This window comes from Salvelinus namaycush, chromosome 16 (assembly GCF_016432855.1).
Source record: "Salvelinus namaycush isolate Seneca chromosome 16, SaNama_1.0, whole genome shotgun sequence".
Classification (NCBI taxonomy): Eukaryota; Metazoa; Chordata; class Actinopteri; order Salmoniformes; family Salmonidae; genus Salvelinus; species Salvelinus namaycush.
Window position 1 is genome coordinate 14,528,022 of NC_052322.1, and position 16,757 is coordinate 14,544,778.

Sequence of the window (16,757 nt, forward strand, 5' to 3'; positions counted from 1 at the left end):
CTATAGTTTGTTAACAAGAAATTTGTGGAGTGGTTGAAAAACGAGTTTTAATGTCTCCAACCTAAGTGTATGTAAACTTCCGACCTCAATTGTAGATATTCCATTATTATTTTTTTTAAATCTGCTGTTTCCAGCTACAATAGTCATTTACAACATTAACAATGTCTACACTGTATTTCTGATCAATTTGATGTTATTTTAATAGACAAAAAATTTGACATTTCTAAGGGACCCCAAACTTTTGACAGGTAGTGTACATATTTTTGCTTTACTCATCTCATATGTATATACTGTATTCTATTCTACTGTATTTAGTCTATGCCACTCCAACATTGATCATCCTAATATTTATATATTCCTTAATTCCATTCTTTTAATTTTAGGTTGTGTGTATTGTTGTGAATTGTTAGATATTACTGCACTGTTGGAGCTAGAAACACAAGCATTTCTCTACACCCACAATAACATCTGCTAAATATGTGTATGTGACAAATACAATTTGATTTGCCAATATACAGAATATCGCATTTCTATATGCAATTAGTCTGTTTAATATATTTGAGACTTACTTGTATATTTAAACCCCAGATGTGTTTATAAGTGAAATGGGAGTCATATGATCTTAAGTGTAAATGGTATGTATTATTATTATATACAGGGTCCCTTTCTCTTATACAAACACTAAACACCCACACATTCAGTCACCAATAATTGTCCCTAAACTTATCATTGTCCACAAACATCTTCCTCTCTGATTCTCTCTCAACTGTGGTTTGGCAATGGTCAGGAGATTAGGAATAAGTTAAACAAGTAAGTGAACTGGCTTTTGGTCTCCCAAAGACTGGAAAACAACGGGTAAACTACCATACACATCTGATCTGTCCAAAAGGGTAACGGTAAGCCTAAAACACTGATGTACGTTCTAACAGGCCATCTTTCCCCAAGTGTAGATCTTGAGGTTGTTTGTTTGTGTGTGTGTGTGTGTGTGTGTGCATAACTGTGCATGAAAACAGGATGGAGATCAATATATTAATTATTGTCCTTTTTCAAACATGCTTCTTGAACATTTTTGTTGTTGTTGATGGATTGCCCTAGTGTTCCTAAATCTCCTGAGAAGTCTTGCCCTGAGAGTGGTCGGTGAGTTCTGAATTGCTATGTGTGTGTGTGTGTGTGTGTTCAGGGCTGTTCATGAGTCAATCCGGAAGGCCAGCAGCTTGTCGGAGTGCAGGTTGTTGAGGGTGCGCAGATCGGGCAAGTGCAGGAGCAGCTTGGGGAAGATGGACGCGCTCTCTTCAGGACGACGGCAGTGGATGAGGGAATGCAGGGCACGGATTAACCCCTCCTGGAGCTGTTCTACTGCCCCCATATCAACGATGCCAGAAAGGTCTAAGGAGACAAGAAGAGAGGGTGAGCGCTTGTTTGAGAGACACAATAGCTATCTATCTATGGATGTCTGCACAACTTTATCGTCGGTTTATCATTATGCTCATAATAAGCTCTTCATACTTACTCGGTCACATTTTCTTATCATACCATTTAAGATGTACATCTCTTCTATGACTTCCTAATGCCATGTTGCTCATATTGACACTGCTTTAGTGATGAATTCAATGGCTATTTTCCCCCTCACCTGCAGAGACCAGCACCACGGCCATGAACAGAGCCATCTCATCAGGCTCCAGCCTCAGAGTTCCCAGCTTCTCACTGAAGTCAAAGATGGCGTCGAGCAGCGCCCCCATCCCCAGCGCCCGCAGGGTGGACAGAGGGTACGTCTGGCCATTCAGGAAGGTCACCGTCCGCTCCTCAGGGTTAAACATTGTACAGAACCTCACCATCAACACCTGACCGAGACAGAAGACCCAGTGGAAGGTTAGTCAATATGGATCGGGATTACATTTATTGGGAGAGAGAATTAAGGTGTTTTGTCCTTTTATATTTGTAAACACAGCTGAAATAATCTGATTTAGGGCCAGTTTCCTGGGTACAGATGAAGCCCAGTCCTGGACAAAAATAGACTACTTAAAAAACAAGCGGTTATTACCTGGAAGGTGCCTGATTTGAGCAGCATGACCTGGTCGTGCTGGCTGAGCTCCTGGAAGCCAGGGATACCCTTAGCGAACTCCACCACTTCCCTCACTGCCGGGGTGAAACACTGGGAGAAAGACTCCCATATCTGCTGTCCAGAACGACTGGCCGCAGATACAGGACACGCATTGAGAGGACAGGCCTGAGGGATAGAGAGAGAAAGTTCGATTCAAATCCATACTATACTGTTGTTTTTATAAACGTCACATATGTAAAGCTTCATAACTTTTTAACGACTCTTGGTTTACTCACCAGCACTTTGGTTCCAGCAGCTAATTTCCACGGACAGGATGTCTGAATTTGGGGCTCTTGGGTCTCTTCCTTCATGGAGAAACTGTTGTGATTGGCCGAGCTGCCTCGTTGAGGTGTGCCCACATTAGACTGTCCGTGGTCATGATTGGACAAAGTAGCGGGGCAACTATAGCTTCTTTTGTCCACAGAGGGGAACGTATGGTGGTTGTCATTAGTGTCTGGGCAGTGAGGGGCAAGGCCTGCAGGACAGGACTGGTACCCCTGGGTGGAGTCAGACCCGAGGTGGGAGGAGCCATTGGTGTAGCTGGTCTCCTGAGATGTGTTGCTCTTGAACAGAGATGTTGTTGGTAAGTTGGTGATGTTGAGTTCCCTCTTGGCTGCCCTGTCTTGGCTGCTGGAAGAGATGTCCTGATAGGCCCGTGAGATGGCTCTGATGGCCTCTTTGGAAGGAACCTCTGCTGGGCTGGGAGGGGCTTCGGAGATGGGGGAGGACTCTATGTCCATGGTGTTAGACTCGTTCAGGCTGTTCATGTAGCTTTGCATCTCATCCAGAAGCCTCTGCTTCTCCCTCTTAGGGATACGGCCAAAACGCACAGCTGATGAAGACACAAACAGAGGGGACAGGTCAACTTCTGGCCATAGTTCTCTTATAGATATTAAGTCTTAAGGTCCGGTCTACACAGAAACAAACATATACTGTTCATACATTCCCCTTCGTAACAAAAATGCATTAATTGCATCTTGTGTATTTCATGCATGAACGTGTAAGCAGTCTTTTCTGGGTCCCATCCCTCCTACTCTCCATCCCCCTCTCCAACAATATCCATCAGCTGAAAATGCTATTTATAGACCCCCTATCCATCTCTCTCTCTCTCTCTCCTCTCCTTCCCTCCCTCTCTACTTTGTAAGTAGGGCAGTGGCTCATCGTGAACGTGATGTCACTGCTACTGCGACGGAGGGAGAGAAATAGAGGTGGGCTAGCACGCAAGGGGGAGGAAAGAGGATGTAGAGAAGGAAGGAGGGAGGGAGGGAGTGAGGTAGGAGAGGTTGCAGAGAAGGAGGGTGTTAGTGAGAGTGAAGAGTAGTGTTGAAAATAGGAGCTTGCAGAGAGAAAGTAGTGAGTGAAACACCAAAGTGGAGTGTGACATAAGAGAGACTGAAGAGAAACTTCAAATGGCAGTCCTGTTGCTGAGAGTTCTTCAACCAAGCCAGCACAATGCATGAGGCAAGATGTAAATGATCTATAATTCATAGAAACAAACTAACTTAAAGTGTTTGAGATCAAAACAAGATACTGCACTAAGCTATGTCATCGGGGAGAAATATTTGTGTTCTGCTTCAGTTAAATGTATGACTGTGAACATCTGTGTTAACACATCTCTGGCATCATAACATGATCTCTTGGGTCTCTCTCTCTGCAGTGTGCAATGCACTGTCCCTAAAGAGCATAGGATCTAGATTATGCTAAAAAGGGCTATAACAGTGACATTCTGTTACAGCAGAGCTATGGAATTCTGCGATATTCATTCCCATCAATCCACTTTGTTATGTGTGCATGGATAGTCTGTCTAAACTTTAGCTAGTCATTACAGTTGTGAGAATGGGCTTTAATGCACTGCGTTTAGGATGAAAGTGTTGGCTGTGTCTTTAAGAAGATGAACTGGTTTCAGGGAGGGCAAGTGACTTCAATATGTCCCTTGTCTATATGGTAATCCCAAGATACACCAATCACAGGCTCCTGAGAAATCAGGAAGTCTTCTGTCATGTGGACTGCAGGCAGTTGACTGAGGTTTTTCTGTTTTCACAACAGCTGAAGTCGAAGGAAAGAGGTTTCTAGGTTGTGGTTCTTGACACTTTCGAGATCGTGTTTTTAACAGGGTCAATATGAGTGTTTTTCCTTGCATCAAAACATCTTCACTAGCCTCGTTTCTCGTACCCCACCTTTTGAGCGCCCAAACTGTCGACTGCATGCAGAAATCACACTTGGTTCTCTTGTAGATTAGGCAATAGATTAAGCACGAGAGAGAACACAGGAGGGTTGAAGCCACACTGAGAAGACACTGAAGGCAGGCAAACTATCCCAACTAGGTCACCATGTACCAGCGTGCTATAGGTAAAATGCTTGCTTTGCTTTTTTAGGTCAACTGAAACCATCCCACACTATTTTCGTAATCCGTTATGATGGGGCAATTTATCAATACTTAGCTATCAAGGCTAAAAGTAAAGTAGGTGAGATTAGCTTTGCATACGGCTGATTAATTGTGTGACAAGGACGGGCTGTTTTGTTCTGCATCTCGAGCATAATTGTTTGCCATCTCCCTCATTAATTGTACAAGATGTTATAAGGGTAAACAGTATACAAAGTAATCAAGTTGCCCCTGTTCCAATTCCCCAAAATAATTCCTGTGTTTGCTGCAGTTTTCTGTATGACAGATAGCTTCAGGGACTTCAAGGCTCCCGTTCTCATAAATCACTGTCGGAGAGGAGAGAAGAGTGGGATAGAGGGAGAGCTCAGGGAACATGGAGGGGAGGAACATGGAGAGGGGAGGAATCTGAACAAGAGGAAGAAAGACTGACTTTGAAACTTATGAATGTGCAAGAGCCTGTGTGGATATAGGTTCTTTTCCAACGTGTGCCCTTCAACAGTAGGTCAGTGCAATGTCTCAGGTGAAAGATAAGGCTGGTGCGGTGCTGAGAAACTCGCATTGTATGGCCTCAAAAGATTGTCTGAGCCTGCACTCTCAGTAAGATTTCACTAGAACTCTTACCATCTCTGGACATGCCCACGGAGAGGCATTTCTTGAAGCGACAGTGTTGGCAGCGGTTGCGGTTCATTCTCATAATGAGGCAGTTCTCGTTCTTCACACACATCTTGTAGTTGATGTTTTGCTGAATGCTGCGACGGAAGAAGCCCTAGACAGGAAATTCAAGCAGATGTACAGTTAGTTAGCATCCTGGTTGGTTTTAAAAATGGTGAACGGGAATGTGACCCACCACCTTATTATACACAGTAAGAGTGCATCTGAAATGGTCAAAAGAAGTGCGCTATATAGGGAATAGAGAGCCATTTCAGGGGCACTTACTGTATGTGTTTAGTCATTGTGGTCTTCTTACCTTGCAACCCTCACAGGCGTGCACTCCGTAGTGGAACCCAGATGCAATGTCTCCACACACTGTACACAGGAGCACCATACCACCAGTCTCTGTAGAGATATATATATATATATATATATATATATTAGAGAGAGAGAGAGAGACAGAGGTACAGCAAGTCAGAAATGTGATCATAAGTGAAGGTGACTACCGACCGACGTTACAATCAACAAAAGACGTCGTGTAGTGTACATTACAGAAAAAGATTGTGGGAGGAGATGAGTATTGGATAGGGGTGAATGTTTTGGTTTAGGCTAGAAAGAGTAAGGAGGGATGACAAAAGAAGTCCGGAAGGAATGCTACTCACTGGTGAAAGGTCCTGTGAATCCACTAGGCCTTTTCCCAGCGATGGGGTGTTGGTATGTGTGCTGGTGGGTGGACGTTGATGTAGCCACATTGTAGACTTCTGGGAAGTGGAACACCAGCTTGGAGGATGGAGGTGTGCATCCTCCCCCTCTCTGGCCCTTCAGGGACCCCAGGGGCCCGAGTTCTGTGAAGGTGATCTCCTCTGGGGAGGAGGGCTGGGAGAGGGTGGAGGAGGGGGACTGGGTCTGGTACCCACTGGACGGGCTGCCAGGGCTAGGGCTGCCGCTGCCTGAGGAGCGCGCATACAGAATAACACCTCCTGTTGGAAAAACAGAGACAGAGAGGTAGTGGGGTTAGTCAGATAGCTGAAAATAAGTTTACTCCAAAAAGGTCACCAAGTTCAGGATGTGGTGCAGAATGCAATGTTTAAAGGCATGCAAAAGCATACAGTGGTTCTTCCTTTAAAAGTTGTGGTTATGCCGCTACCGTTTGTGGTAGATGGTGGCAAAAGACAGCTCTCTGTAGTACTAATAGGTACAATTTCATAAATGCCATCAGATGATTTGTTTGTTTGACATGGGGATCTTTTTGTGTCTGTAAAATAAATGATGCGAGAAATAGCGGTGGAAATTATTTTATGCGCAAATATAGATATAATAAGCATCATATGGAAGTAAACTCGGAGTCACGTGATGACATGGTGTGTGGTCCTTCCACTATGACTCGTTGGGAAAGCATGCAGGTTATTAGGCTACCAGAGGTTGAGGCTAAAGATGAAATAAGTTGTGATGTACTTCACAGGGTGGTGAAAGTGCAAGCTGATGAGCTTGATGCTGTCACGCCCTGACCATAGTTTGCTTTGTATGTTTATATGTTTTGTTTGGTTAGGGTGTGATCTGAGTGGGCATTCTATGTTGTATGTCTAGTTTGCCTTTCTGTGTTTGGCCTGATATGGTTCTCAATCAGAGGCAGGTGTTAGTCGTTGTCTCTGATTGGGAACCATATTTAGGTAGCCTGTTTTGTCATTGTGGGTTGTGGGTGATTTTCTATGTTGATGTTGCATGTCTGCACTCGTTTTCATTAGCGTCATGTTCGTTTGTTATTTTGTATAGTTTGTGTAGTTGGTTTAAGTGTTCTTCGTTTATTAAAAGGAAGATGTATTCACATCACTTTGGTCTCCTCACTTAGACGATCGTGACAGATGCTCCTTTCCAATAAATAACACGGGTCTTATTCTGGTGACTTGATCATCAATGCTTGGCTACCGTTTTATTTTTATATGTCAATGTTGCTCTTTTGTCCATAATCTCAGCATGTAGGCCAAGGTTCCCCAAATGGCAACCCGTGGGCCATTTGGCCCCCCAAGTTCTGAGCAAATTTTGTTTTGCTTATATTATTTATTTTTGAATTCATTGTTGTACATAAAAGACTGTAAAAACACCAGGAAATCCACTCCATGTGATTTTTGTTTTGGAAATCTTTTCCCATGTTTTCCCATGCATAATAGAGAAACGTAGACACTATTCACAACCCTTTTCCCCCCCAAAAAAATTGTGTTACAGCCTGAATTTAAAATTGATTAAATTTAGATTTTTTTTGTCACTGGCCTACAGACAATACCCCATAATGTCAACGTGGGAAAATGTTTTTTGAGGAAAAAAGTAATTAATAAAGAATTCAAAGCTGAAATGTCTTGAGTCAATAAGTATTCTACCCCTTTGTTATGACAAGCCTAAATAAGTTCAGGAGTAAAAATGTGTCACAATAAGTTGCATGGACTCACTGAGTGCAATAATAGGGTTTAACATGTTTTTTGAATGACTGCCTCATCTCTGTACTCCTCAGTCGAGCAGTGAATTTCAATCACAGATTCAAACACAAAGACCAGGGAGGTTTTCCAATGCCTCACAAAGAAGGGCACCTATTGGTAGATGGTTAAAAATATATTTTTTAAAGCAGACATTGAATTTTCCTTTGAGCATGGTGAAGTCATTAATTACACTTTGGATGGTGTATCAATACACCCACTCACTACAAAGATGGTGTCCTAACTCGGTTGCCGGAGAGGACAGAAACTGCACAGGGATTTCACCATGAGGCCAATGATGACTTTAAAACAGTTAGAGTTTAATGGCTGCAATAGGAGAAAACTGAGGATGGACCAAAAACAGCGTAGTTACTCCACAATACTGACCTAAATGACAGAGTGAAAAGAAGGAAGCCTATACAGAATGCAAATATTCCAAAACATGCATCATGTTTGCATCAAGGCACTAAAATGACAAAGCAGTTTGTAAGTTTCTATTTCTAAGAGGCCGAATTACAGTTTAGACTTAAATCTGCTTGAAAATCTATGGCAAGACCTGAAAATGGTCAACAACCAATTTGACAGAGCTTTAAGAATTTTGAAAAGAATAAATGGGCAAATACTGCACAATCCAGGTGTAGAAAGCTCTTAGAGATTTACCCAGAAAGACTAATCTCTGCTAAATGTGCTTTTACAAAGCATTGCCTCAGGGGTGTAAATACTTATATATTTTTGCTAAAATTTCTAAAAACACATGGTTCTACTTTAACATTATGGGGTATTGTGTGTAGATGAATGAGAAAAAAGTCAATTTCATAATTTTTTTATTCAGGCTGTAACAACAAAATGTGGAATAAGTCAAGGGGTGTGAATACTTTCTGAAGGCACTGTATGTATGTGATCGTATACAAATGTAAGCAAGGGATGAAATTATTGTTTTAGTCAAACATTACATCTATTTTGGCTTCTTTCTGTCAATTTGCAATCTAAAATGTATTTTGTATTATGTTCCGGCCCCACGACTATCCGCTCAAGAAAAAAATTGGCTGAATCTAGCTGATGTATACGTGTGCTATATAACAATATTTTAAAAATGTGAGAAAACCATCAGTAAAATTGCGATAAAAACCCATTTAACTTGCATTTTTTTATTCGGTACATGGGAATATAAATTAGATGGAAACACATTTCTGGTAGGAAAGTGTGCATATTGTTTATGTGGATTTTAGAATAGTCACATGAATATCTGTCGCCAATTGAATGGAAACCTAGCTAGACATTTTTTTGCGCCATGCAAAAAACTTCAGTATTTATATAGGCAGTCAATATAAATGACAGTAAATAAATCAACGTTGCTCTTTTTTTCTGTTTTTCATTTTTTTTTAAATCCTCTCTGTTCGTCTGCCTTCGCATCCTCTCTAAAAATATTTTGCATCTCTGAGACACGGCCGCGCGGGCTATGCGGTGCTTCCGCTCCCTCCTTGCCCAGCGCCCGCAAGCAGCACGACACCTGACCGCCGACTCACATGGACTTCTGACATGGTTACTGCCTGGACCAAATCTGCAGTATCGTGTAGACATTTACAACAATCACAAACCGGTTCTGTGATTAAAATAAATATACTGGGGGAGTCCCAGGGATGCTGTGGCAGAGAACTGTACTCGTGCCGTCACCGACAATAAGCTATGAAGAAAGTGAGTCCAGTTTTCCCATAGAGAGAGAACCACTCGAACGGGCTACCTAACTTTTTAAAAAACATTTCTTGGTGAGTTTGTGAGACAGGGCAGTGATAAAAAGATAGCAGCCACCTACACAAGGTGTCATGGTAATAGTTAGCCTATTGTATGTATACATCGAATATGAACTACACTGAACAAAAATATAAATTAACATGTAAAGTTCTGGTCCCATGTTTCATGAGCTGAAATAAAAGATTCCAGAAATGTTCCATTTCTCCCAAATTTGTTTACATTCCTGTTAGTGAGCATTTCTCATTTGCCAAGATAATCCATCCAACTGACAGTTGTGGCATATCAAGGAGCTGATTAAACAGCATGATCATTACACATGTGCACCTTGTGCTGGGGACAATAAAAGGCAACTCCAAAATGTGCAGTTGTGTCACACACACAATGCCACAGATGTCTCAAGTTGAGGGAGCGTGCAATTGGCATGGTTGACTGCCGGAATGTCCAACAGACCAACAGAGCTGTTGCTAGAGAATTTAATGTTAATTTCTCTACCATAAGCCGCCTCATGTCATTTTAGAGAATTTGGCAGTACATCTAACCGGCCTCACAACCTTAGACCACATGTAACTATGCCAGCTCAGGACCTCCACATCCGGGCTACTTCAAAAAACAGATAAAGCAACGCCTCTTCCCTATATGACCTACATAGTTTGTGTGTATGCATTGATATGTAGACTACATGTGCCTTTAAAAAAATGTTTTGTAGTTCTGTCCTTGAGCTGTTCTTGTCTATTAATGTTCTGTATTATGTCATGTTTCATGTTTTGAGTGGACCCCAGGAAGAGTAGCTGCTGCTTTTGCAACAGCTAATGGGGATTCTAATAAAACACCAAATACCTGCGGGATTGTCTGAGGAGGTGCTGAGGAGTATTTCTGTCTGTAATAAAGCACTTTTGTGGGGAAAAACTCATTCTGATTGTCTGGGCCTGGCTCCTCAGTGGGTGGGCGTGGCTCCCAAGTGGGTGGACCGATACCCTCTCAGGCCCCATAATGACAAAGCAAATTTATAAAACAGAATTGAAATATCACATTTACATAACTATTCAGACCGTTTACTCAGTACTTGCTGAAGCACCTTTGGCAGCGATTACAGCCTGGAGTCTTCTTGTGTATGATGCAACAAGCTTGGCACACCTGTATTTGGGGAGTTTCTCCCATTCCTCTGCAGATCCTCTCGAGCTCTGTCAGATTGGATGGGGATTGTCACTGTACAGCTATTTTCAGGTCACTCCAGAGATGATCGATCGGGTTAAGTCCGGGCTCTGGTTGGGCCACTCAAGGACATTCAGAGACGTGTCCCGAAACCACTCCTGAGCTGTCTTGGCTGTGTGCTTAGGGTCGTTGTCTTGTTGGAAGGTGAACCTTCGCCCCAGTCTGAGGTTCTGAGCCCTCTGAAGTAGGTTTTCAACAAGGATCTCTCTGTACTTTGCTCCTTTAATCTTTGCCTTGATCCTGACTAGTCTCCCTTTCCTTGCCACTGAAAAAACATCCCCACAGCATGATGCTGCCACCACCATGCTTAACTGTTGTAGAGATGTTGCCAGATTTCACCCAGACGTGACGCTTGGGATTCAGGCCAGAGTTCAATCTTGGTTTCATCAGTCCAGAGAATCTTGTTTCTCATGGTGTGAGAGTCTTTAGGTGCCTTTTGGCAAACTCCAAGCAGCCTGTCATGTGCCTTTTACTGATGAGTGGCTTCCGTCTGGCCACTCTCCAATACAGGTCTGATTGGTGGAGTACTGCAGAGATGGTTGTCCTCCTGGAAGGTTCTCCCATCTCCACAGAGGAACTCTGGAGCTCTGTCAGAGTGACCATCGGGTTCTTGGTCACCTCCCTGACCAAGGCCCTTCTTCCCCGATTGCTCAGTTTGGCCAGGCAGCCAGCTCTAGGAAGAGTCTTGGTGGTTCCGAACTTCTTCCATTTAAGAATGATTGAGGCCACTGTGTTCTTGGGGACCTTAAATGCTGCAGACATTTCTGGGTACCCTTCCCCAGATCTGTGCCTCGACACAATCCTGTCTCGGAGCTCTACGGACAATTCCTTCGACCTCATGGCTTGGTTTTTGCTCTGACATGCACTGTCAGCTGTGGGACCTTATATAGACAGGTGTGTGCCTTTCCAAATCATGTCCAATCAATTGAATCTACCACAGGTGGACCCCAATCAAGTTGTAGAAACATCTCAAGGATGATCAATGGAAACAGGATGCACCTGAGAGCTCAATTTCAAGTGTCATAGCAAATGGTCTGAATACTAATGTAAACAAGGTATTTCAGATTTTTATTTGTAATACATTTCCTAAAATTGATAAACCTGTTTTCGCTTTGTTATTATGGGGTATTTTTGTATAGATTGCTGAGAGAAAAAAATATTTAATCAATTTTAGAATAAGGCTAACGTAACAAAATGTGGAAAAAGTCAAGATGTATGAATACTTGTCGAAGGCACTGTATATTCCCAAATACTATGCACCTGTCATGGTGTCTTACATTTGTATGAGAAACATGAGTAAATATGCCCTGGGCTTGTATTTCTTTCCTCTTATTGACTTCTCAGTTTTTCCCTGTGGTGCTGCACCAAGTATTTGTTTATCTCAAGTGTTTTTATAATCCCTCAGCCAGCACGTGCTACAGGATTTATTATTGACACACTGCAGAGCCAGAGATCTAGAGCAAGTCTTAGCAGACATATGACAGGGAGGGACCTGCTGTCCTGTCCTGGCCAGCCACTACCTGAGACTGGAAACAGACAGCCTGCAGACCCAGCCGGGGCTTGCCAAACCTCCACACCCACCCAAACACATTGCATATCCACTTGAACACTCACATGTGAGCTACTTCTGTGTTTACGTTTGTGAGCGGCCTTTAGGACTGAACTACCATGCCATAAATGGTAGCCTAGTCAATAAATAATCAGCTTTTACAGGCCTCTCCAAGGCTAAGCTTAACTATACTGCCATATACTGTTCGGTGCTCCCATAATATACCATATACTTGGCCAAGAGCTCTATGTAAAGTATAGGGCCTGGCCTTTTTGTCAATTAACTCCAATTCAGAGGACATCATGGTATGACAGTAGAGAAAATATAGGGGGCCATAGGAATTTGGATTGTGAATTGTCTTTGATGTTCACCCAGTAGGATAGTAGTACATAGCTTTTAGCAAACTCCAGAGGATGCCACATGTAACTCAGAGAAGACAAAAGAGCCATACACTCACTGGCAAGCCAGTTAGAATTGAGGTCAGTGCAGACAGACAGTAGTGTTAATTGTGGAATCGGCAGCAGGTTGGAGAGTGAGGCGAGCAGCTTCCCATCGTGAGGTCAGTAACCCTTACAGCCACTAATCTGCCTGAGTGGGTGAGTAGAGCCAGGCAGGCAGAGAAACGTGAGCATTGAGCACTTTACAAGCACAACAATCCTTCCGCCCATCTTCCTCCCCCCTATTCTATCCTTCCCCTTGTTTGCGCTCTGCTGTGCTGTGGGTCAGGAAGCTACACACACGACGCTGTAAGCCTGGTAAGGCTGCTAGTATTTTGTGCAATGACCGGTCATGGAGGGTGGCACACATTCGGCTCCATACGATGTTTACTCCACATAATGTTCGATTTATAACAGTCAGTGAATTATTGTTGATATAATATTAAAGCCAGGATCCAAATGTACAGTTGCAAATGCATCCTATGTAATATGAGAATGCAACATGACGATGAGCTAAGTAAATACTGTACATTACAGTAAACATCATTGACCTATGAGGAGTGTGTTTCTATGTCTATAACATTAACCTAGCTAGGAGTAGAGAAGTATGTCACTGTCTCAGTTAAAGGTGAATTGGATGTGCACTCTGTGGCTGAAACAGATGCTGCAGCAGGAGGAAGCATTCACAGCTTGTCCAATTTCACCTGCCCCCAGTGGGCCAAAGGGCCTCAATGGGGGTGAAAAGAATGAGTTATATTATGTTATGGATTGCCTGCATGTCTATTTATATTGTATGTATGAGTTTGGGACAGATGTTTATGCAAGGGACATATGCTATAGGAATCAGGACTAATTGATTTGCTTAGAATACAATAAAGCGCGCATGAGGTGGGAAAATGTGACTACAGATAAAGTTAATGCATGAAATCGCTGATCCACTGACCAACCTCCCCCCTTTCCATCACCTCAGGCGGCATCACAACAGAAGTGTCCGAGAGAGAGAAGACAGAGCTGAGAGAGATATTGAACTGTAGGGGAGGAGGTCCTGGGAAATCACGCGCCGCACGCGGCTCTGCAAGTGCATCAACGTGAGGATGAATTGAGAATGCGAGGAGTGCATTCAGTGGGAAGACTCACGCTGCATGAAGCTCCCGTCAGAAGTCAGAATTTCTAAGCACCGCACGCGGCATATAGTCTCTGTCATAATTAAAGAGGAAAAATAAATAGAGCAGGATGTAGCGTTGGCTGAGGATGTTCTGAGTTCGCTCCAGAATCATTCGCCGCTCACTCCAAGGAGACCCATGCACCGCATAGCACAACCTGGTCTCAGAGCACTTCGTGTTATTCTGTATGTAAATCAGGAACACTCCATTTAGTATGATATGTTATGTTTGGTATGGTTACATAAGACATAGTGGATGGGTGGGTGTGGTATGGTTACATAAGACAGGGTGGATGGGTGGGTGTATAACACAAACATCTAGCAAACCAAGTTCGAATCTCATCACAGACAACTTTAGCATTTTAGCTAATTAGCTACTTTACAACTACTTAGCATATTAGCTGTCCCTTCACCTAACCCTTTTAGCTAACCTAAATCCTAAACTTAACCCTAACCCCTAGCCTAGCCAAATGTAGGCACATACAAAAGGCAAATAGTTACCGAATACGTTATTGAATTAATTTTTTTTACCAATAAATGATGAACATAGTAAAGTATGCAGAGCTCTGACACGCCCCATTGCCCTCTACAGATAATAACTGACATGGAACCCATGGAACAAGTTCTGACTTCAGATGAGAGCGTCATGCAGCGTGAGTCTTCCCACTGAATGCACTCCTCGCATTCTCAATTCATCCTCACGTCGATGCACTTGCAGAGTGCATCATCATATTTGTTCACCTATTCCACTTCCAGCTGTTAAGTGGTTCCAGTCCATGTGATGGAAACGACTGTGGAAACGGGTGCCTTGACCCAAGCCGTTTCCACGGTCGTTTCCATCCATGTACTGGAACGTGACTGCAGAGTTAGTCAATTAATTACCACTCAACAGCCGGATGTGGAATAGGTGAACAAATATTATCAAACAATATCACTGCTCCCGCCTCCAATAGTAATCACAACACTTCTCCTACCTATTTATTATCTCAATGCCAACCGGTTGGTATAGAGCAGGGGTTTCCAAACTTTTTCACTCAGGCCCCCCTTCCATCATTGGGGAATATCCCATGGCCCCCTGCGCACGCACGTCTATTTCTGTGTGCACAAGCACTATTCTTGACGCAAATTGTTCACACCCCTCTTGTTGGTGGAGATAATTTTGCCGGTTTAAAGCTTAGTTCCTGAAATTCTATACATTTTGTCATGTGGTGCGAAGAACATTTAGCAGTTTTAAAGCTTATTTTCGTGCAATTCTATAAATTGTGACATGTCTAATGTGTATTTGTGTGATTAAAAAATTACAACAATCTATGGGCTAAAAAGAGTTGCAAAGAAAAAGCCATATCTCAGGCTGGCCAGTAAAAAGAAAAGATTAAGATGGGCCACAGACACTGGACAGAGATATGGCTTTTTCTTTGCAACTCTGCCTAGAAGGCCAGCATCCCGGAGTCGCCTCTTCACTGTTGACGTTGAGACTGGTGTTTTGCGGATACTATTTAATGAAGTTGCCAGTTGAGGATTGTGAGGCGTCTGTTTCTCAAACTAGACACTCTAATGTACTTGTCCTCTTGCTCAGTTGTGCACAGGGGCCTCACACTCCTCTTTCCATTCTGGTTAGGGCCAGTTTGCGCGGTTCTGTGAAGGGAGTAGTACACAACAGTTTTCAGCTGTGCTAACATAATTGCAAATATTTTTCTAATGATCAATTAGTCTTTTAAAATGATAAACTTGGATTAGCTAACACAATGTGCCATTAGAACACAGGAGGGATGGTTGCTGAAAATGGGCCTCTGTATGCCTATGTAGATATTCCATAAAACATTTTTTTTTTTTTATCAGCCGTTTCCAGCTACAACAGTAATTTACAACATGAACAATGTCTACAATGTATTTCTGATCAATTTGATGTTATTTGAATGGACACATTTCTTTTGCTTTTCTTTCAAAAACAAGGACATTTCTAAGTGAAGCCAAACTTTTGAACGGAGGTGTATATAAAAAAGGGGGGCGCCCCACAGTTTGGGAACCACTGGTATAGAGAATAATTTCATTTAGATACGCACGAAAACAAAATAATCTGCCCACTGTTTGCAAAAGGCACCGAATGCGTTGGAACCAATGACAGCTCGCTCCACGTGAGTTTGTTTTTATGAGGAAAAACAGGAAGTGGATCAAAGCTGCGTGAACTTCCGTCACTGTCACGTATCATCATCGTCAAACTTAGTAACATTTTCAGAGTACACCTTTGCAGGCTTAAAAGAAAACACCCACTTCTTGGGATATTACAACTTTCATAACTTATATCAAATCAGGGTTCATGCATGGGAGGATAATGCACAAAAAGCATGACGGGCTACAACGATGAATTGTTCTAATCTCACAATTTGATAACATATAGAATTGGACATACAGTGCTAGCCTTATAACATTGTTTTCAATCGTATTAACTCGAATGCCTTTCTAACATATGCTGATGAAGAGACACTTTTAATGAAAAACCGCATCATGGGAACGTATTTGCGCATCATTACGCACGGCTGCAAAGATAAACCATACCAATGCAACACAATAACAAAAATGTTAAAAAATAACAAAAAAAAACTTAAGCATTCTCAACTAAACAGGTATAACTCCAACGCCAAATGCAATATTGAGCTACAAAAAAGATTGCAACAAATATAATCACAATCATAGTACTTACCACCTGGAGTGTCCATGTTTCTTGATGTGTCTTTTGTTTGCTGTGGTGAATGATGCTGACTTTTCGATATATAGCTGCAGGATCAATACTCAAGTGGAGACAGGTAGGAGTCGAGAACTAGTTATGCGTGGATAACTGACCCATAGAACGAGCGCGCGGTTGAAGACAATCGTATTGATCTGCCAAACGACTTAAACTTCCGTCGTATACTGTAAGCACAGTTATGTCCAGCTGTATGCTTTGCAGAACAATGTCTAATTGTCTCAGGTGTGCAGGAGAGATTTTCTCGGAAGTTACCTGAATCTGTTCTGCGCTCTGAATAACTCTAGGCTACTAGACTA

The 16,757-nt window shown here is 42.6% G+C and overlaps 1 protein-coding gene across 1 annotated transcript; it reads right to left on the reverse strand.

Moving 5' to 3' along the window:
- Positions 1–1,186: 1,186 nt before the first annotated feature.
- Positions 1,187–16,432, reverse strand: LOC120061026 (nuclear receptor subfamily 1 group D member 1-like). Its single transcript, XM_039010513.1, has 8 exons — positions 16,417–16,432; positions 5,798–6,115; positions 5,452–5,540; positions 5,106–5,250; positions 2,338–2,933; positions 2,042–2,227; positions 1,631–1,841; positions 1,187–1,386 (listed from the first exon to the last, which is right to left on the reverse strand). The coding sequence occupies exons 1-8, from the start codon at positions 16,430–16,432 to the stop codon at positions 1,187–1,189; spliced, it is 1,761 nt and encodes a 586-aa protein (XP_038866441.1).
- Positions 16,433–16,757: the final 325 nt, after the last annotated feature.

Coding starts and splice junctions, on each gene's coding strand:
- LOC120061026 (XM_039010513.1), bottom strand. Junction 5,541..5,797: donor ATTCACAGGACCTTTCACCA/GTGAGTAGCATT, acceptor ATATCTCTACAG/AGACTGGTGGTATGGTGCTC. Junction 1,842..2,041: donor TCAAATCAGGCACCTTCCAG/GTAATAACCGCT, acceptor TGTCTCGGTCAG/GTGTTGATGGTGAGGTTCTG.